Here is a 21,895-nt window from a genome sequence, read left to right on the forward strand (position 1 = left end):
AAGCACTCATATTCTGGACAACAATAAGGAAGCCAGCATTCCCGTTCCAGAAGGTTAACAAAGCAGCATCTTAGGAGTATGGACTTGACAGCATGTTGCAGTTGAGTGCATAGAAACTCTTTAGGGACGAATGATATATTAAAGAATTCAATCTCCCAGGCAGCACAGACAGTGCACTATAGGGATCAAATGCCGTATTACAATATACACATATATTTTACCTTCTCCACAGTAACCGAAGCTTATGAGAACTTCAGATACTTTAAAATTTCTCTATCTTCAGGTGCTCTTTCAGTAAAACCAAAGTGAACCAGGACTGTGCCTCAAAAGGTTCTTAAAAAGATTCAAAATATAATGAATGCATGGACAAAGACTTGCATATTGGCTGCAGTCACCTTCTAAGTGTATGTTTACAGGGCATTGGATGCAGACTTGACATTCTGACATGCTTCAGAAAGAAATAATTCAGGCCTTCGGCACGCACACCACAAATTAACTCTGAAAGATGCAAAGGGGCCAGAGATGCCAAAGGAGCACCTTAAAAATATAATAGGATGTTTTCATTTTGAAAGAGGAAGACGACATTACTACATTAAAGCTGTAAGGTGGTAGGGGAAGGTGGAAATTGACAAGTAGAACTCATTGGTGGAGAAGTTAATGGAGTGGGTTTGATAGAAGTCAGGTATTAAGAGCTAAGTGACAGACAAGATGTGACCCTGCTGAAATGCCTGTCCTTTTTGGGAAAGAAGTGGCAAGTAGGGAAATGAACTGTACTTGGAAATACGTTGTGCTGCCCTGAGTTTGTGAAATTGAAATTTGCTATCACACTGCAAATTCTATGCTGATCCTCTGATGATCTCAGAAACTGCATCTTCAACATTCTTTTTGTCATCTGTGACAATTTTCAGCTATGCTTGTAAGAGCGTAATCTTCTCAAGAAGCATCAGGCACTGATAACATGTGAAATTGTTTCATGAGCCTGGAAAACATTCCTGTCATTTACTTTTTTTTCTTCTTTTTTGTTACCAGGGAATAAACTCAGGACTTTGTGGTTGCGGGCAGATGGTGGCACCACTGAGGTAAATCCCTAGCACTGACATTTACTTTTAGCATTTATTTTCAGGATCTCAAAATAGTGATCAAACTTACCTTTCCTTCAGAAATACTTTGTGCCTGATTCAGTTCATGACATCTATCATTGCATTATTTCTTCTAAATTCTAATTGAAAAAGATCACTGAAATTTTTGTCCTCAAAGTACTTCTAAGTGTGTGTTGTTTATCAGCATAGAAACTTGGTGGAGGTTACATTGATGCCTCATTCAATCCACTACACTGCTCATCACACAATATAATCATACAATGATTTGTATTCTGAATGTCTAGTTTCCCCAAAATACATGTTTTAGAACCTAATTCCCAGGGTAAAGGTGACATGTTTTTACCCCTTCTTCCCATTCTTGGCCTCCTAATCTCATTCCTATTTTCCAAAAAGTTATGTCTTTCCTTTTATATGTCTATTCACAGAAGAATGAAGAAAATATGGTACAGAGTGGAATACTTCTACACAACAAACCAAAATAAATTCAAGACATTTGCAGAAAAATGCTTACACTTTGAATCCAAAATGGTAAGTGACTTAAATCAAACAAGCTTACGTGCTTTTTAAAATGTAGGTTTTCTGATATATATAACTTTTTAAAATATGAACTCATAACAATATAAACTGTTTCCAAATTATATCCTCAAAAACCACATTTAAAAAACCACATTTCCAAAACCACATTTCCAATAAACTAAGAATAAGTTTCACTAAAATACTGAATGCTTTCAAAAATACATTACAAACTAAATTATATTTGGAAAAATTGATGAGAGGAGAATCTGTGGACAAATCATGAAACTATACTCATGTTATATTTACTACATTTAATTGTATTCATTTCATAAAACAAAAATAACAAAATCATGTACTGAAAGTGTAAAATGCAATTTATTGTTGTTTATATTATAGGTAGAATTTGCATCATCTAAACAATTATCTTTTGGATATATGGAGAAACATTAAAACAACCTTTACCAAATTCTACTTGGCACTGCCACAATCACTGCAGTCCCTGTAGGATCTGTGCCATTTTGTATTCTAGAGAAACACTGTGCTTTTTCATTAACATCTCTCAACTTCACCGCCCAAACATATGGTAACAGTCACTAAACCCTCTGCTTCTTTAAAATTGTCAATTTAAGATACGAAAAATAAATATGATCAGGCTTACTTAACTTTACCTATACAACTAAGGCAATGGTTTGCATAAAAAAATGTCCCTTAAAGCTATGTACTGAAGACTTGGTTGACAGGGGCTTTGTTATTCTGCATGTAATATGCACTTTCCAGCCTCATCTGTGCATTACTCCAAAACTTTGAAACAGTGTATCTGATCCTTAACACATCTGTCTCTGTCACACTCATTATTAGCTCACATTTGGTATTTACTAAATCTCATTTTGAGTTTGTGCATGTTTTGTGATGGTATGAGAATCATAAAAAGTTCTCATAGATTATTTATATAGGCTTTCTCTTCAGTCAAAATTCTTTCATATTTGTTGCATACATATCACTTCCCTCTCATAAATTCTTTCATGGAACTCAATGCATTGAGAAAAGTAAAACATTTCCTACATTGCTCATATGTTCAGATTCTGTGTTATATGCATTCTTTCAGGTATGTAATAATACCTGTGTACTGAAAGATTTTATTACATGGGCTTCCTCTGCACTGTCCTTTCATGTCAGTGCCAGTCACTTTATATATTCTAAGTTAATTTTCTTTTAATTTCTTAATCTCATGGTGATTACTACAGTAACTGAAAGGCTTTTCCATATACTTACATAACAGGGTTTCTGCACTATGATTTCTTTCATGCCTTGACAATCCTTTTGTGTGCTGCAAGTTTTCCAATATCATTTTCATACACAGGGTCCAATTTGTGACCTTTCATGTTTTTGAAAACTGTGCCTGATAAAAGCTTTGCCCCACTGCTTACATTGACATGGTTTTTCTCCAGTGTGAGTCTTTTCATGCATTTTACAATTACTCTGTGTCTTGAAAGCTTTCCCACATTGTTTAAACACATCAGGTTTCCTCCCCAGTAAAGTTCCTTTCATGTATCTGACAATTGTGTGTGCTGAAAGCTTTACCACATTGCTTACATACATAGGGTTTCTCTCCAGTGTGAGTTTGTTCATGTTTTTGAAAATACCTGTGTGAGCTGAAAGCTTTACCACATTGCTTACATATATAGGGTTTCTCTCTAGTGTGATTTTGTTCATGTATTTGACAAGAACTGTGCCTGCTGAAAGCTTTCCCACAGTGGCTACACACATAAGGTTTCTCCCCAGTGTGAGACCTTTCATGTCTTTGACAATGACTGTGTCTGGTAAAAGCTTTTCCACACTGCTTACATACATAGGGTTTCTCCCCAGTGTGAGTTTTTTCATGTCTTTGACAGTAACTCTGCAGGGTGAAAGCTTTCCCACATTGCTTACATATATAGGGTTTCTCACCAGTGTGAGTTTTCTCATGTATTTTATATATATACTGCCAACTGAAAGCTTTCCCACATTGGTTACATACATAAGGTTTCTCCCCAGTATGAGTCCTTTCATGTTTTTTACACTGCCTCTGTGCTACAAAAGCTTTCCCACAATGCTTACATGCATAGGGTTTTTCACCAGTATGAATTCTTCCATGTATTTTATGATGCCTCTGTGTCCTGAAAGCTTTCCCACATTGTTTACATGCATAAGGTTTTTCCCCAGTGTGAATCCTTTCGTGTTCCTTACAATTAAAGTGTGTCCTGAAAGCTTTCCCACACTGGTTACATACATAAGGTTTCTTCCCAAGGTGAGTTCGTTCATGTCTTTGACAGTAACTGTATGTGACGAAAGCTTTCCCACATTGCTTACATACATAGGGTTTCTCCCCAGTGTGAGTCCTTTCATGTATTTTACAATTACTCCGTGTCTTGAAAGCTTTCCCACATTGCTTACATACATAGGGTTTCTCCCCGGTGTGAGTCCTTTCATGTATTTGACAGTAACTGTGTGTGCTGAAAGCTTTCCCACACTGTTTACATACATAGGGTTTCTCTCCAGTGTGAGTCCGTTCATGAATTTGACAATTACTGTTTGTGCTAAAAGCTTTCCCACATTGCTTACACATATAGGGCTTCTCCCCAGTATGAGTTCGTTCATGTTCCTTACAATTAAAGTGTGTCCTGAAAGCTTTCCCACACTGCTTACATATATAGGGCTTCTCCCCAGTGTGAGTTCTTTCATGTATTTGATAATTACTGTTTGTCCTGAAAGCCTTCCCACACTGCTTACATTCATAGGGTTTCTCCCCAGTGTGAGTTTGTTCATGTCTTTGACAATATCTCTGCTTGCTGAAAGCTTTTTCACATTGCTTGCAAACAAAGGATTTCTCCACAATGTGAGTCTGTTCATGCTTTTGACAACCATTCTGTGTGCTGAATGCTTTCCCAGACTGCTTACATATGTAGGGTTTTCCCCCAATGTGAGTTCTTTCATGATTTCTAGATGAAGTGTTATTATTTAAGGATTTCCAACACTGTTTATATACATAGGATTCTATCCCCCTGTGAGCTCTTTCATGTTTCTCAACATCATGTTGAGAATTCAAACCTTTTCCACACTGTGTACATATATAGGTATTCGCCCTACTATGATCTCTTTCCTGGATTTGAACATGGTTAGATGTACTGAAGGCTCTCATATCTTGCTTATAAAGAAAGGATTTCTCTTTAGCATCATTTCCTTCAGTGTAATCAGAGTAAGATTTTCCACACTGCTTACATCCATAGGGTTTTTCTTCAGGATTTGCCTTTTCGTGTTTCTGAAAGGACTGAAAGTCAGTGGAGGTTTTCCCATGTCTGTTACACTTAGTAAGCTTTTGGTCAAATCTGTGGAGCTCATATGAGTTAAGCCCACTGTTATGTATGTGGAGCATGGTTGCTGATGAAGGGTTAATCAGAGGGCTTCCAAATGCAAAGCTTTCACCTGATTTTTTACCAAGCAGTTTCACGTGGAGATTTGTATCAAGAGCCATAAAAACCATTTCTCCATGTTCATACCATAATTTATCTTGATGGTATCTATCTACCTCTGCAGCTCTGTCAAAGAAAAAAATAACAAAACAACCAGTCACATTTAAAAGTGTCTTTATATCAATGGTTTACAAGGAGGATATCTGATTTGATGTCCCCAAGCAGGTTTTATCATGAATTTACTGTATGCTCTGGATGGTGGCTTGGAAACAGATTTTACCAAAACAGTACTCACTTTGCAATACATACCAGTTACTTTCATTGTGAACAATTGGTACAAAAGTATACTATATGTTGATTATTTTTCAAACCCTTTTCCTCTATGACTCTACCCCTGCCCCTTCCGCTGAGCCTCTTCACCCTCTCCAAAATACCTGTCTTTTTTTCTACCATCTGTCTTTAATTTTACTTAATCCATATCTTGCATTTCCCATACAAAATACAACATGTAATATGTACTTTCTGTGTCTATCTTATTTAATACAATATGGGTTCCAGATCCATCCATTTTTGGGAAAATAACATCATTGTATTCTCCTTGGTGAATGAATATCATTCCATTGTATATGCACTCATATCATTTTCAGTGCTGTAGATTAAACCCAGGGTTTTAGCACTGAGCTACATTCTCACAATTATTTATCCTTTACTATGAGACTAAGTCTCATCAATCATTAAACTGCTCAGGCTGAGCATGAATGTCCCTCAGCTTCCTAGTATGCTCCACTCTGCTCAGACCGTCCCATTTTTCTTTTCTATTCAACCATAAATGAGCATCTAGGCTGTTTCCAGAGCTTCACTTTTATAAGCTTTACTGCTACAAACATGGTTATGCATGTGTCAGTGTATTATTAATTAAACTTTGGGGGAATATACACAGTAAGGTATAGCTGGATCAAATGGAATTTCTATTTTTAATTTTTTCAGGAACAAATTTCCATAGATGTTATAATATAATGACATTCCCACCAACAGTATGTGGAGATGCTTTCTAATAAGAACATAAATAGACTAAATGCTTTTGAGGATTGCTTGTGAACAGGTATTGCTAAAACAGTATTCATTTGGATTTTGAGTAGTTCAAGGTTTCCAATGTTGCAAATATTTCATGTGTATAACACATTTAAATACATATAGCATTACTGACATAATCAGATTAAAAAAGCAATCTTTTGAAAAAATATATATGTAATTAGAAATACTGAACTTGGATCTCAACTAAACACAAACTTTTTAATATATACCTTTAATCAATGCCTACATTCAATTTCAAATAGCAATTTTATAATTTAGAGCATGGAAAATAGCTTATTATTATTTATTATATAATGTCACTTGTGGCATAATGTTGGTATTGCCTACACATCACATATTGAGAAATTTCACATTTTATCAGATTCTAGATATGAAACGTATGCAACTTTGGAGAAATTTTGTGCAATTAAAGAAATTTGAAATGGGCTCATTTTGTTTGTTCATTTGATTTTTGAAACAAGGTCTATCTATGTAGTTCAGGTCGAGCTTAAGCTCCCTATGTAGCACAGGCAAACCTTGAACTCCTTGCCATTCTCCTGCCTCAGTCACCCAAGTGCTGATATTACTGGAACATGCCACCATGCCTGTATTTTTGTGAACATGGCCTTATTTCTGTAGTTTGCTTGGTTTTAATATTTATGGCTGGGTGTGGTGGCGCACGCCTGTAATCCCAGCACTCGGGAGGCTGAGGCAGGAGGATCACTGTGAGTTCGAGACCAGCCTGGGCTACACAGTGAGTTCCAGGTCAGTCTCAACTACATAGTGAGACCCTGTCTCAAAAAAACAAAACAAAAAAAAAAAAAAACAAAAAAAAACAAAAACAAATATTTATGACCTCTGAGGAACATTCTTGTGAGTGCAAATTACCTTGGATTTTTCCTGTAATTTTGGTACTCATCTTCAATTTGCTGGTCATCCCAGTTTCTTCCTAAAGCGTAGAAGAAATGTAATGGAGTTACTACATTAAATAATAATTATTTGCTTCCAGTTAGATTTATGGTCTAGTGTGACCATGCCCAGAAGATTCATCAAAATATTTCCATATTCCAACAAAGTAAACTGCACTGATGAACAATAATCAATTCTCTCTAATTGCATAAATGAGAAATGGTATCTTCCTTACCTATAATAGACACATTCCTAAAGTTTTCCCACATTACATCTCTGTAGAGCTTCTTCTGGGATGAATTCAACAAAGCCCACTCCTCTATGGTGAAGTTCACAGCCACATCCTCAAAAGTCACTTCCTCCTAAATCACCAGAAAAATATTTCCAGGAAGAGGAAGACTCACAACATAAAATATCTCAAATCTGCTCATAAAAGGCTCGAATGAGGCTGAGTCTCACAAATAGATACTTCATGCCTTGGCTATCAAACAGTTATTCTTTATCCACATGCACTTGTCACACAGGAATTTTGATGCTAGGTGGGAATTCACTGGTAAAGAAATAGCATAATGGGAATACTGGTTCTCCTGCTGGTTAACCCATTCTATTTCTGCCCTGTCTATAAACCCATTTTATTTCTACCCTGTTTCTCCATGATTCATGGAGAAAGCCTGCTAGACCAGATGTGGGTTCAAAAGAACTGGGGTAGATGAATATTTAATGACTTGTTCCAAAAGAATATAGAAAACATATTCATTTTCAAATGATTAAAAAATAGATCCCTTCCTCCTTTGATTATATTTTGACAGCATTGTGAAACTTGAAACTGGTTTCATAGACAAAACTATAATTAAGCACAAAGTAAAATTTATGAATGATAATTTGAAATGCTACTAATAAAAGTATTACAGTAGTCATTGGAAAATGTCTAACAATAGGATTAGATGAAACAGGACATATTAGCTTATATTTTCACTGACAAGAAATGCTTACCTGTCACTTATAAAAATTTCTAAGGTTTAAGAGAAAGGGAAATGTGGGATGAACCAACCCACTGAACGCCATGGCCCCAGCCACAGGCTAGGGCTGTGCACCCAGCCCAGGGAGGACAATGGGACTGAGCGTCCCACCTAGCCAAACAGGGCGGCCCATGTGTCCAGCCCAGGAAGAGCGCCAGGACAGACCAGTCAGTGCGAAATTGAAGACACATGGTAAATTTCAGTATGCAGAAGCATATTTTGCAATATGCAGAAGCATATTGTGGCAAATGACCACAAAAGAAAAGGCAAGGAAAGACCAGCAGCTACCAGACAACACTAAGACCAACCTAAGGCTAATTGGAGTTAGGGAAAAGCTAGATGATAACATAGATGGAAGTAATACTTTTACAAAAAATCACTGTAGGAAAAATTCTCAAAGATGGAAAAAAAGCTAAAAAAAGAAGTAAATTATACATAATATAAATTTTAAAATATATCACAATAATTATTTCCCAAATGACTTCATACTATTAGTAATATAGAGAAAGCATATTTTAGAGGGATGTTCCACCTAGATTTATTTTATTCTTCAACTACTATTATTCTATGTATATATGTATTTTTTATTTAGTGGAGTTAGGTATTTAACACAGGTCCTTGCATAAGCTAAGCACTCTACCACTGAGCTACATCCCCAACCCCTGTTCTACCACTTAACCTCAGTATTCGAGTAGCACAATAATATACATAAAATTCAGCCTAATAAATACTTTAAAATTATATGACTAACAACTGAAATTAATATTTACGAATCAGATATCTGCTCTCCATTTTTAAAAATGACACCTGGCACCAAATTTACTCTCATGTGTTGTTATGCCTACAAAATTTAATCCAGAAAAAAACTCTTCATTAAAATTTTACTATTTGAAGACAAAAGCCAAAAGTAAATAAATTGTGTTAAATATGCTACAAAACAACTATTTGAACAAAGATAATTGTCTTACCATCTCTAAAAGAATAGCTTGGGTTTTGGCCTCTTTTTCCACCTTTATTTCTTCTACTTCAGCTGATCTTCCTTCGAAGCCATCAATTTCTTCATCTGCTCCCATTTGACCACTCTGTAAGGCAGAATTTACTGATAATAAATACCTAAAGACAAGAAAAAAAAGTAAACAACGCTTAGAAAATACAAAAAAAAAAAAACAAACAAAACTATGGTGAAAAAAGTAGCTCAACAAGGCATATCCTTCTTATACTGACAGATATCCAAAATCCCCAACAAAAATTTAAAGCAAAGAAAAACAAAGAAATCTCCAATAAAGGTAAACCAGTTAGAATTACAATAGACTTCTTAACACAAACCTTAAATACTAAAAGAACTTGGAGTAGTGTATTTCAAGTCTTAAGAGTGAAAAATTTCCAATCTAGTTTAACTTACCCAGTAAAGCTGTCTTTCAAAATACATGAAGAAATGAGGACATTTCATGAAAACAACCAACTCAAGAAACATATAACTGCTAAAGCAGCACTTCAGAAAATACTCAAGAATATCCTAGGCAGAAACACTGAAGCCAATATAGATATTCCTCCTTTAACAATCTACCTATTTTAATGCCTGGACTTTCAACTGAGGCAATTTGTTTCTGACTTGTAACCCACCACTCAGACTTATGACCTATATTCTTCTTTGTTCAGTTCTGCACATATTGAAAGAACTTCAATGTCTTTTCCTGTTCACTACACCTTGGTTATACAGTACTCTAATTTTTGCTAATTGTACTTTGCAGTACAGTACTGTAGTTTTCTGTTCTGATACATATTATAGTACTGCATGTAAGTTACACAAATAAGAGCAAAGCCACAAAGCTGGAGTTTCCTTGTGCAGACTGGTGCAGATTGGTGGAAATCAATATGGAGATACCTCAAAGAGCTGGGACTAGAGGTTCCATTTGACCCAGCCATCCCTCTGCTGGGTATCTTTCCAAAAGAATTAAAGGAATCATACCACAGCAATATATGTGCACCCATGTTTATAGTGGCACAGTTGGTAACAGCTAAAACTTGGAAATAGCTCATTTGCCCATCAGTTGGAAATTGGATAAAGATGTGGTTTTCCTATAAAATGGAATACTACTCAGCCATAAAGAATGAGAAATTAGATTTATACATAGGAAAATGGATACATTTTGAGGATATACTCCTAAGTGAAATAAACAAGTCACACATGTGTAAATACTGAATAGTTTCTCTGGTGTGAAAAACTATAATAGTACATAAGATCCTAATGAGATAAATGACCATGTGAAATACGAACAAAAGGGCTAAAGGTGTAGGGAAAATGGGAAGGGTAGGGCAAAGGTAATAAAGGAAAAGAAAAAAAATATGACAAAATGATAAAATGGAAATAAGGTGTTTGTAAATGGGGAGGGGAGGAGGGGGTGAAGGAAGGGGACAGACAAGGGGAAAAAATGAAAACCAAGACCTGTCATGTAAAGGTACAAGATCCCAAAAATGAATGTAATTGTACTGTATACCTAAAATGTACCAATAAATTCAATAAAAGAAAAATATTTCAACAAATTGGCAAATTTTAAAGAAAAGGACAGATTCTTCAATTCATATCAAATACCAAAGCAACCCAAGGAGACATAAAAAATGCTGAACTACCATAAAACAAGCAAAGAAATGCTGATAGTAAGAAAGAATATACCCACTAAATGAAGCTCAGCACCCAATAGATTCAGGATGGAATTCTCCCGAAGCTCTGCAAAAGGAAAAGGGATGGAGTGCTCTCACACTCACTTATGGAAGCCAGGACCATTCTGCTTCAAAAAATCTGATGAAGTCTTAACTGAAAATGAAAACATTGGGGCCTGGGATTTAGCTCAGTGGCACCATGCCTGCCTCACAAGCACAAGGTCTTGAGTTCGATCCTGAGTACCAGGAAAAAAAAAAAAAAGAAAACAATAGGCCAACCTCCCTAGTAAACATACAGGCAAAACTCTTCAACAAAATTAGTGAATTATAGCATGCCATAAAAAATATCATACATCATAACCAAGTAGGTTTCACCCCTGAGATTTAACAGTTCAATATACATTTATCAATAAATATATAACATGAATAGAAGCAAGCTCACAAATCATGTGACTATATCAATAGATGCAAAAAAGGCATTCAATAAAATACACCCTTTCATGATAAGAATTCTGAAGAAATTAGGTATAGAAAGACCATACCTAACTTTCATAAAGCTATTTATGACAAACCAACAGGCAACATCAAATCAAATGGGAAAAAAATAAAAGCATTACATCTAAAATTGGGAACAATTCAAGAATGTCTCCTAGGACCATTATATTCAAAACTGGAGTGAAGGGAGGGCTGGGACAAGGGGAAAAAATGAGAACCAAGACCTGTCATGTAAAGGTACAAGATCCCAATAATGAATGTAACTGTACTGTATACCTTAAATATACCAATAAACTCAATGAGGAAAAAAACCCCACAAAATTGTACTTAAATATTAGCCAGAACAATCAGTCAAAAGAAAGAAAGAAAAGAGACATAAAGTATACAGGAGAGGAAGACCTCCAATTACCATCGTTTGTGGATAACATGATACTCTACATAGAAAACTCAAAGAAATCCACCAAAAATTTTTTTAGAATAATCAATTTCAGCAAATGTAGCAGGATATGAAATCAAATCAAATACTATTAGCATTTGTGTACTCCATTATGAATTTCATGAGTGTACTATGAAAACAGTATCACTCACAAGAGTACACACACAAAAAAGAACATGTACTATATTTTAGCCAAGCAAATGAAAGACCTCCTCAAAGAAAACTACAGTACTCTGTGAAAGGAAATTCAGAAGCACCTCAGAAAATAGAAACATGTGTCCTGATTCTGATAGGCAAAACCAATACTATCAAAATGATCACACCACTGTAAAACATGGTAGCACATGCCTATAATCCTAGCACTCAGGAGGATGAAGCAGGAGGGTTTCTGAGTTTGAGGCCAGTCTTGGGTAAATACTGAGTTCAAGGCTAGCCTGAGCTGCATAGCAAGATTGTGTCTCAAAGATACAAAAAATTTAAAATGCTAATACTTTAAAAAATGCTATACAGATTCAATGCCCTATTCAACAAGTGGTATTAGGAAAACTGGTTATCTGTTTGCAGAAGGTTGAAATTGATGTTGTATTACTCACCACGTAGTAAATAAAAATGAAAATGTATCAGTGATCTAATTAGTAAAGCAAAACAACTGAAGCTATGGGAATATAACATTGGTAAAACACTGGAAACATAGATGTAAGAAAGAATTTTTTAAAACAGAACCCCAATTGAATAAGAAATAACAAGTATCAATAAACAGTATTACATCAAATTAAAAACCTTAGGTACAGCACAGGAATCATTAAGTAGACATGCAGCATAGGAAATAATGTTTGCCAGCCATTCCTCAGACAGAGGACTAATATCTACAAAATATGAAAATGAAAAAAATAATCAGACCAGCTAAAAAAAATACCCAATCAGGAAATGCAGAAGTAAAAGAGACATTTCTCATAGGAAGAAATCCAAATGGCCAACAAATATGAAAAAATATTCAACATTTCTGGTCATTAGTAAAATACAAATTAAAACAATACTATCTTTATTAACAGTACGTAAATTGAATTACTGAATAATTAATGTCACAGTACACTTATAAAATTTAAAAACAAAAATCTTAAAATTGTATCAATGGATTCAGAAAAACACAAGGAAGAAAGAAAATCTATGTCCTGGGAAGATGAAACACATAAAAAATGTCTTCACTGTCATAAACCATGTTGTGTGTTGGAAAAGTTAAAAAAACCAACAAATAACTACTAGAATTAATAAGATAGTGCAGAATGGTGTGTTAGTTACTTTTTTATTATTGCTGAGACAAAATACCTGACTCTTACAGTTTTTAGAGGTATATAATTGGCTGTCTCCAAGGCAAAGTGGCAGAGGGGCAACAGATCAAAGTGATGGAAAACACCAAAACAAAGGATCTTACAACAGAGGGGCACACAGAGAAGAAACAGTTCATGGTGCCTACATGGTAGCAAAAGCAACAAGGGACTTTAACAGTATCTTTCTTCTCCTTTTATTCAGACTACCAGGATTAGGGTGGTGCCAAACCAATTGATCACATGCAGTAGTTTAGTAACCACACACCTTTAATCCTAGCACCACACAATCTAGATTCACCCACTTATCATGACATAAGGCACTGGGGGTACATAAAGCAAGACAAGAGACATAACAAATTGTATACATCACTAGCAGGAAAAAAACCCCAAAAGTCTATCTTGTAATTATGAATCAAGTATAAAGTGAATTAGAGTAATAATGCAATATTTAAATTTGTGTGTCTGAGTTATTTCACTCAACATGGGCTTGAGATGCATTCAGTTACATAAAAAATGTCTCAGGTTTGCCTTTCAGGCAGAATAGTAATCCATTTTAATATGAGGACCACATTTTCTTTATCCACCTGTTGATGGGCATATGGGCTGTTATAAATTGTGTTGCTATAATCATAGGTGTACACATATCACTATGGTATTATGCTTCTAACGCTTTTGGGAAAATACCTAGAAGAGGAAAACCTGAGTCAAATGGAACCTCTACTTTTATTTATTTGAGGAATCTCCATACTGATTTCCATATTGGTTGTACCAATTTATACTTCCATTAACAGTGGAGAGGGGTCCTTTTTTCCCCACTGCCTGACCATCATTTGGTACTGATTGATTTCTTGATGGCTGCCATTTTTTCTGGAGTCCCTAGGCAACCTGTGCTCCAAGTGCATGTGAATCTCTGCCTGGTACACCTGGACTGTGGCAATGTCCATTCAGCACCAGGCTCACTGCTTCTACTATGGGTGCATCAGATTCTCCACCCTGCATTGTGCCTGTGTGTTGGACATAGTCTCTGCCAGTCCTTTGCCTGGTTAAGCAGCAACAGTTAAGGATCTATCTGTTATTCTCAGTACTCTGGATACCCATGAGATACTACACAGAGCCCTGCAAACCCATTGGGTCTGCAGAAATCTTCCTACATTAGTCTTCAACATATCTGGGTCTTTGTATCAGAAGACTCTCCCACCAACACCAGAATGTACATTAGCAAAAAGCATAGTCCTCAAACAGCAGGAATCCATTCTATTACTAAAGAACTGGGTGCTAGGCCAAATAGACTGAAACCTCTCATCCTTAATAAACAGAAGATGTAGGATCCTGTGAAGACTCAAAGGCTAAAAGCCAGCTATGCCTAGAAGACATCTCTGAAAAAGAGTCATTACCAGAGGGGTATAGATATCAGTAATAAAGCTACCTAACATAAGCAATTTACAAGACTCGCTATGGAAAAAAATAAACAGAAAAAAGAATATGAGAAAACATGAAAGCATGCTGTACCCCAAAACCTCCAATTGATACAAAAAGCAAATTCAGGAGGCACTGAGGTAGAAGAAATTGAAAGTCACCCAGCTGAATTTTCTGGTACGGTAGCAGCAGAAGTAACAAAGCAGATGAACAAGTGAATTGACAAATTGAAACAAGAAGTAATTACTCAGGTAATTAAAGAGATGAGGACTAAAAGAAATGGTTAGTGAATTTAGAGTAGATACAGATAAAACTAAAAAGAAAAGCTAGAAGAGCTTAGAAAAGAGATGGAAACCATGAATGCTCATCATACGAAGAACTGGGTTTAGCTGAGTGTGGTGGTGCATGCCTGTAGTCTCAGCACTTGGGAGTCTGAGGGAGGAGGATCTCTATGAGTTCAAGGCCTGCCTGGGCTACACAGTGAATTCAAGGCCAGCCTAAGAATCAAACAGAAATCTGGGGGATTAAAAATGCTATCAGAAGTCTATGCAGCAGAATCAACTAATGTAAAGACAGAATATCATATCAAGAATAAAGGGTCATGGTTGGTTATCAAATGCAAGATTTCTTAATAACAGCAAGGGATCATGAAAAATGAAACCAACAGCTGCTAGATGATGCAAAGACTAATATAAGATTAACTGGAATTAATGAAAAAATCTGATGATAGCACAAAGGGCATAAAAATCTATTCAAAGAAGAAATAGTAGAAAACTTTCCAAGCATAGAAAAATAATTTAACATACAGATAAGAGAGGCATATAAAACTCCACTTAGTCATGATAAGAAAAAAAAAACTACACTATGGCAAACAATGGTCAAGATCCCAAAAATGCAACACAAGAACAGAATATTAAAAGCTGCCTGAGAAATGAAACAAATCACTTGTAAAGGAAAACCCATTAGAATGACAGCAGACATCTCAACACAGAACCTAATGTAAAGGAGACGTGGAGTATTTCAAGCCCTAAAAGAAAACAACCTCCAAAGCAGATTTCAAAATTGATGGACAAATAAGATACTGCCACACTAATGAACACCTGAAGAAATTCATGACCTCCAAACCAGGACTCCACAAATAGTTCTGAAGGATATCCTGGAAAAAGAAAATGAAGACACAAATTTTAAAAATCCTAATGGAATGAATTTACCAGGCAAGACAAGCAACTAAATAGAAGGGAAAAAAAAAGGGAAGTAACAATATGAAAATAATATGAGGACAAGGATAAGTCAGTACATATCAGTTATAATCACCAATGTGAATGGTGTCAATTCAACAATCAAGAGACAGCTTGGCAGAATGGATCAAGAAACAATATTCAACAATATGCTGCATAAAAGAAACATTATTTAACCAAAAATTCATAGACTGAAAGTTGTAGGATAGAAAACATTTCTCTAAGTTACAGGAACCTGGCACAGAGGAGCAGGAGTAGCTATCCTATTTAAATACAAACTGGATTTCAATCCAAGACTGATCAGAAGAGACACAGAAGGTCATTACATACTTGTTCAGGGAACAATCCAAGAGGAAGTGATATAATGTATATGACCAGTGTACCCAACTATATAAAATAAACACTAATAGATATGAAAAATCAGATAAGCAATAATGAAAATGTATTGAGGACCACTATACTCAGTGCACTGTCAGAAATAGATCAAGTAGACAAAAAAAATCAACAAAGAAATGTCAGCACTGAACCAAACATTTGAACAGATGGATTTAATGTATATCGACAGTGTCCCACTAAATTAACAGATAACACATTCTTCTCAGTAGGAAATGGGACTTTCTTCAAAATAGACCACATACTAGCTCACAGAACATGTTTAAGCAAATGCAAGCAAAGTGAGATTATCCCATGAATACTCTCAGAATGTAGTGCAATGAAACTGGAAATCAGTGACAAATCACCAAAACTACATAAAACACATAGAAATTAAGTAATACCCTCTTGAAACCAGGAATTTTAAAACTTGTCTTTCCCACACCCTACTGAAACAGTCTCCCAAGGAAAAATTGTTCTCTGTTCACAGGCTGAATTTTGAACAGAGACTAACACCTATTCTGCCACTTGAAGATTCACCTTCTCTTCTGAAATAAAATATGTTTTGCTCTCTGAAACCCAGGGAATTCTCTCCCAGAAAACAGCAGGCATAAAATTTCATACCAACACACATAGATTCACTACAATTTTTACAAATTCAAAATCCAGTCCCATTATAATGCAAGTACAGAATTTAGTCCAAAGCATGTGACCTTTCATCATGAATTATTATCCTGAAGTTTTCAAAGGGTTGCACAATGAGTCAGTATAGATATAAAAATAAAAATATTGCCTCAAAGTGCTTATGAAAAAAATGGACACTTCTACTATTCAGAATTGTGTGAATTTTAGAATTTATATTCCAGAATATGGGAAAATGACCACTGTTTTGAAAAAATATCCTTGAGGTAATTTCTACTTTAATACACAACTAACATCAAATTTGCAGAACTAATTTCAAATTTACAGATAAATATCTGCATCAAAAGAATGCAACTATGTGTTCCAGACTGTTCTTCACACATTCTCAATAGACAAAAATTGCAACATTTTGGATGTGGTTTTACTTTAGAGAGTGTCTCCATTGCAGTCCAGGCTCGTATTGAACTCACTATGTAGCCCAGACTGGCCTTGAATTCATGGTAATCCTCCTGTTTCATCTTCCAATTTCCAATTTTCCTTAACAAAAAATGAGGTGAATTGATCAGCAGAAAGAGAACTTATTAGTCTAATATTTTCTAAATATCTCTCTTTCCTTCAGGCCTGTGATTATTTTAACCTACCTTCAAACCAAGCCAGTTACAACCCAGCTTTTATGGAAAGATACTCAAACAGGTTCCTGGGAAGCCCCCTCACCACTACTAACATGGGGACAAGGGTATGCTTGTGTGTTAACAAGTGCTGGAGCCCCACTATGGTGTTCATCTAGAATGTGTGACCATGAAGAGAAGTGAAAGTTGAGACTAAGGTAGTACCTATCACCAGCAAATCCACTGGTAAGTGTTCCTCTAGATGACCCTGGAAGAGAAGCCAGCACTGCGAGTACTGAGATTCACACAGACAGCACAACCCATGACATGGGGAGAAGTGAAGAAGACAACTCTTCAGAAGGCCAAGACACTAATGGGACAAGACTTCCTAAAAACTCCTGACAATATTTTCACTGTTACGATGGCTATCACAGCATGCATTGTATGTATAACTTCAGTGGTGGGAAGAGTACTGGGCCTATGTGCCAAATCTGTCCAGCTCAGATCCATCATTTGGACAGATTATCCTCCTGAAATTTATCATAAGTCTAGAATCCACCGTGATCAAGTAGACTGGGTGCCTGGTCCATTATCATTACTAGATGTACAGGACAAAGCTGTTATAAATTACAACTCCCATTTTACATACTCCTTATTGTGTGCGAACATAGGACAATACAGTCCAATTACTATCTACTTGCTAGCCCCCAATATTGGTCACCACATCATCACCAACAACTAATTCTTTTATGTCTTGACTCTATTGTCAGGCACAAGCATTAATGCTTTTGATTCCAATGTTCCTCTGCAAGGTTCATACAACTTGGGAGAACTATGTAGCAGGTGTCCTCCTACTTGGGCTATCTGTAAAGGAAAAAGCTTATGGGACAATATGAATTTATTGATTAGGGACATCAGGGAACCTTTTGAGGGGGGCTAATAATGCTTCTGAGTAGCATGATGGTTTATGGAAGAACATCAATGCATCAGCTAAACAGACACTCCCTGAAGGACAACTCACTTAGGAGGGCAACACCCACAGGCCAATACCACAGGCCATTATAAATGGCAAACTTGGACCTATAAAAGATATTTGGAACCTTGCCTTACTTGTTGGAGAAAAATGAACAGGTTATATTATAAACCCTGCTCCAGGCACTACTGCATTGCTTATTAGACAAAATAGCACTAGCAGAAGTTCAATATGTGTTTACAATTCTTATGTCTTTCTGTATAGAACTGTAGAATGGAATCAAACCCAATTTATTTGTAGAAAATGTACCTTAAGTCACTGTATTAAAACTGGGGATGTCTTTAAAAAGAACTGAGTAATCCTGGGATGCATGCCTGGGGTATGTATGCCAGTAAGTTTAACAGAGCGTTGGTCCCATACTCTAGTATTACAACTTTTACAGTCCCTGATTGATCATCTTTTACATAAAAGCTAAAAGAATAATAGGACTGATTATCACTGGGACAGTTTCTTTAGTATTGCTGATTTCTAGCATGGCCACTTGTTCTCTTGCTCTCACCCATTCTGTTCAGCCAGCACACTTTGTAGATAATTGGACAAAAACAGCTAATGAGCTCTGGAAAACACAACATGATATAGATACAAACTTATAATCTCACATCAGTGCCTTAGAGACTACTGTGCTATGGATGGGGAATTGAATTGAGAGCTTACAGTTATAACAAGGCCTCTATTGTCAATATAATGTTATTTGATTCTGTATAAATCTTTTAATTTATTTATAATCAATATGCTCATCTTTTGGAACATATTAAAAAACAAATCCAAGGAGCAATACATAAAAATAAACCTTGGATACAGAGACTTTTCAAAAGGAAGTTTTATCTTTGTCTCAACAATTTAATTGAAAAAAATAAAAACTAGGATAAATTTTTGCATGCCCTCCTTCAACTACCTCAAGGCTCCCTTCTGCTTTTATACTGGCATATTTGTGATAATTTGCTTATGTCTTCTGGTCTTATTTTTAGTCTGCCACAGAGGAACTTAAACCAATTGACACCTAGAAGCCCTACAGACACAGATCACACTCATCAAACTTCTGCAAACAAATGAACATAAAGGAGGAACTGCTGGTGCTCCCAATCTGTGAAGGAAGGCTAGAGGAGTTTTAGGTGAATGTGAACTCAGCCTTGTGGGCCAGGTGGTATGCAGACTGTACTTCCTCCTGCTCACAGAGGGAAGACTATAAAGCTGAGGCACTCATAGGGCAAGATAACATCTGCAGAGGACCTGACTCTTCAGAACAATGCAGTAAAGGTAAAGTCACAATTTACGGAAAAACACAGGTTTTATATATATATATATATATATATATATATATTTTGGTGGTACCAAGGATTGAACTCGGGTCCTTGCGCTTACGAGGCAGGCCACCTAACTGCTGAGCTAAATCCCCGACCCCCTTTTTTTTTTTAACAGGTTCTATATTAACTTATACTAATTGTATAAGAATGTATTATTTTTATTTTACTAGACTGTGACACTCAGCATTGCTGTTCCTGAGTCACTTACCACCCCTTCTGATTGCTTATGTGTACTCAATAAACAGTGGCAAGCTGGGGAGTCTTTGTTTGTTTATTTATTTATTTATTTATTTGGTACTGCGATTGAACTCAGGTCCTAGAGCTTGTAAAGCAGGTCGCAGAACCACTGAGCTAAATCCACAGGCCCTGTCTTTTGACATAAAGCACTGACTGCCCAGCACCCATCTCCCAGCATCCTTCCCATGCAGCTTGCAATCAGTAGAACCCACACAGCAAGTGAGTCTGAGCTGGCTGGCGCGGCTGTCAGCAACACATTGGAAGCTTCTGACTCAGGTACCTGACAGAGCACCTGATTGGACAGCTCACAGAAACCCAACACATCTCCACTGATGTACTGCTGCTTCATTTCCTCCCTTCTGAGTCAAGAGGAACCAGAGAGAAAATACACCACCAGTTGAAGTGGAGCCCGTATGATAGTCCAACTAAAACCCTTCTCAGCCCAGACTTGGTCCCAGGATATTGACTTCACTTAGACTGAGGGAATCATACAACTAAAGCAGATTTTCTACTAGCATTGAAGAGCTGCCACTCCCTCCTTGCTGTGCTCCATGTGCTCCTCCTATGTTCTGTTGCTAAAAATGGGGTAACTAGTATGCTCCTGCACTTCCAGACTCAAGTCACATGGAGAAAACACTCAAGCCCAAACAACTTAGGCCCAGGAAATAAAAAAACCCACAGTGAAATCTAAGGAAAGGCTGAAGATTTTAGAGGGTAGAATTTTGAATGAGGCACTTTGCTTCACTGCAGACTTTCTCATACCATACCTATTATTTCACTTATTTTCAGCAAAGAAAATAAAAACATTTGTGAAGGGAATATAATCATTTTATAAATAAAGAATTTGGAATAATATAGTATTATGCAAATAAATCAACATGAAAGGGGAAAAATATTCAAATGTTTCAGACAAGCAACTAACTTCATTCAAGGTCACACACAAAGAAAACTAAATTATAAAGACTAGTAAGATTTCCAATCATGAGTGTCAGAATGATAATCCCACACCAATCACTTCTTGTGAAGAAGCAGGAACACCTAAGGACTTAATGTTGCTGTAGTAAACAGTCCCCTCCTGCCATGTTGAAAACAACTCTCCTTCAACACGTTAAATGCACCACAGGAAAGCTCAGGCTAGAGTCAACAGACGGTTAGCCTCAGTGAATAACCTGCTTGCTTTCAGAGAATCCTATCGTATTGGTAGAGCATGTCCGGGTGGGTCTGACTCTGAATCAGGCACAAAGGCATGGCACTAGGCCATGCCTATCTGTTCCATGGCCCCTTCTCTGATTTTCTCTGTCCTGTTTTGTGCCCATCAAGAAGTGGGCAGCTTTCACTTTTTATGTTATTCTACTATGGTATTTCTTTTGAGCCAGGAGAACTTAGAATAAAATCCTTAAAATAATGATCCAATATAACGCTTTTTCTCTTCAGTCGTGCATGTGATACATATTGTCCACTCAACAGACAACATAATACAATTACTGTGCCTCATTGTCTGATCTAAAAAAAAAAAAATCTACCTAAATGAGTAGATTTTTCTACTCATATTCCTAATATTCCCTTCTCAGATATTCCTGTCATGTGCAAACTACTGTCTGATAACAGCACCATTTTTATGTGAAATCCAAGCATTTTCCAAAAAAAGCCTCATGGAAACCAGGCAACCTTCAGAAAGCAGAGCCCACCACAACTATGTGCACATGGGATACTTTTTTTTCCAGCCCTCTGCAGCTAGTCACATCCTCCCAGAGGTTTCAGTGCACACAGACTGCAAGGGAGTTATGATGTATGGGAGTTCTGTAGGCCAATGCCTACAGAAGAACTATAATGCCATCTGCTTTTTAGCATGAGTCTCAGTTTAAAGTCACTGGCCTTTAGACTCCTGCTGTACCTATTTCTCACCAACATCAGTAAGTTAAATGAGAGAAAGGTACTCTATGCAAATCTCTCAGTGCTTAAATAAGAACCCTAAGCCTAATCTAAGTTTATTTTTTGTTTTTGTGTGTGTGATTTTTTTTTTTTTTTTTTTTTTTTTTTTTTTTTTTTTTTTTTTTT

General features: G+C 36.4%; 1 protein-coding gene across 1 annotated transcript in view; it reads right to left on the reverse strand.

Moving 5' to 3' along the window:
• Nucleotides 1-1,932: 1,932 nt before the first annotated feature.
• Nucleotides 1,933-21,895, reverse strand: part of LOC104874470 (zinc finger protein 14) — a 40,475-nt gene continuing 20,512 nt past the window's right edge. Inside the window, 5 exon segments of the mRNA XM_033756115.1 lie at nt 1,933-3,140; nt 3,142-5,191; nt 7,028-7,088; nt 7,284-7,410; nt 9,036-9,149. Of these exon segments, the coding sequence (XP_033612006.1) occupies nt 2,967-3,140; nt 3,142-5,191; nt 7,028-7,088; nt 7,284-7,410; nt 9,036-9,140 (2,517 nt within the window). The 5' untranslated portion in view covers nt 9,141-9,149 and the 3' untranslated portion in view covers nt 1,933-2,966.

This window comes from Fukomys damarensis, unplaced genomic scaffold (assembly GCF_012274545.1).
Source record: "Fukomys damarensis isolate Sample0158 unplaced genomic scaffold, DMR_v1.0_HiC HiC_scaffold_25, whole genome shotgun sequence".
Taxonomy (NCBI): Eukaryota; Metazoa; Chordata; class Mammalia; order Rodentia; family Bathyergidae; genus Fukomys; species Fukomys damarensis.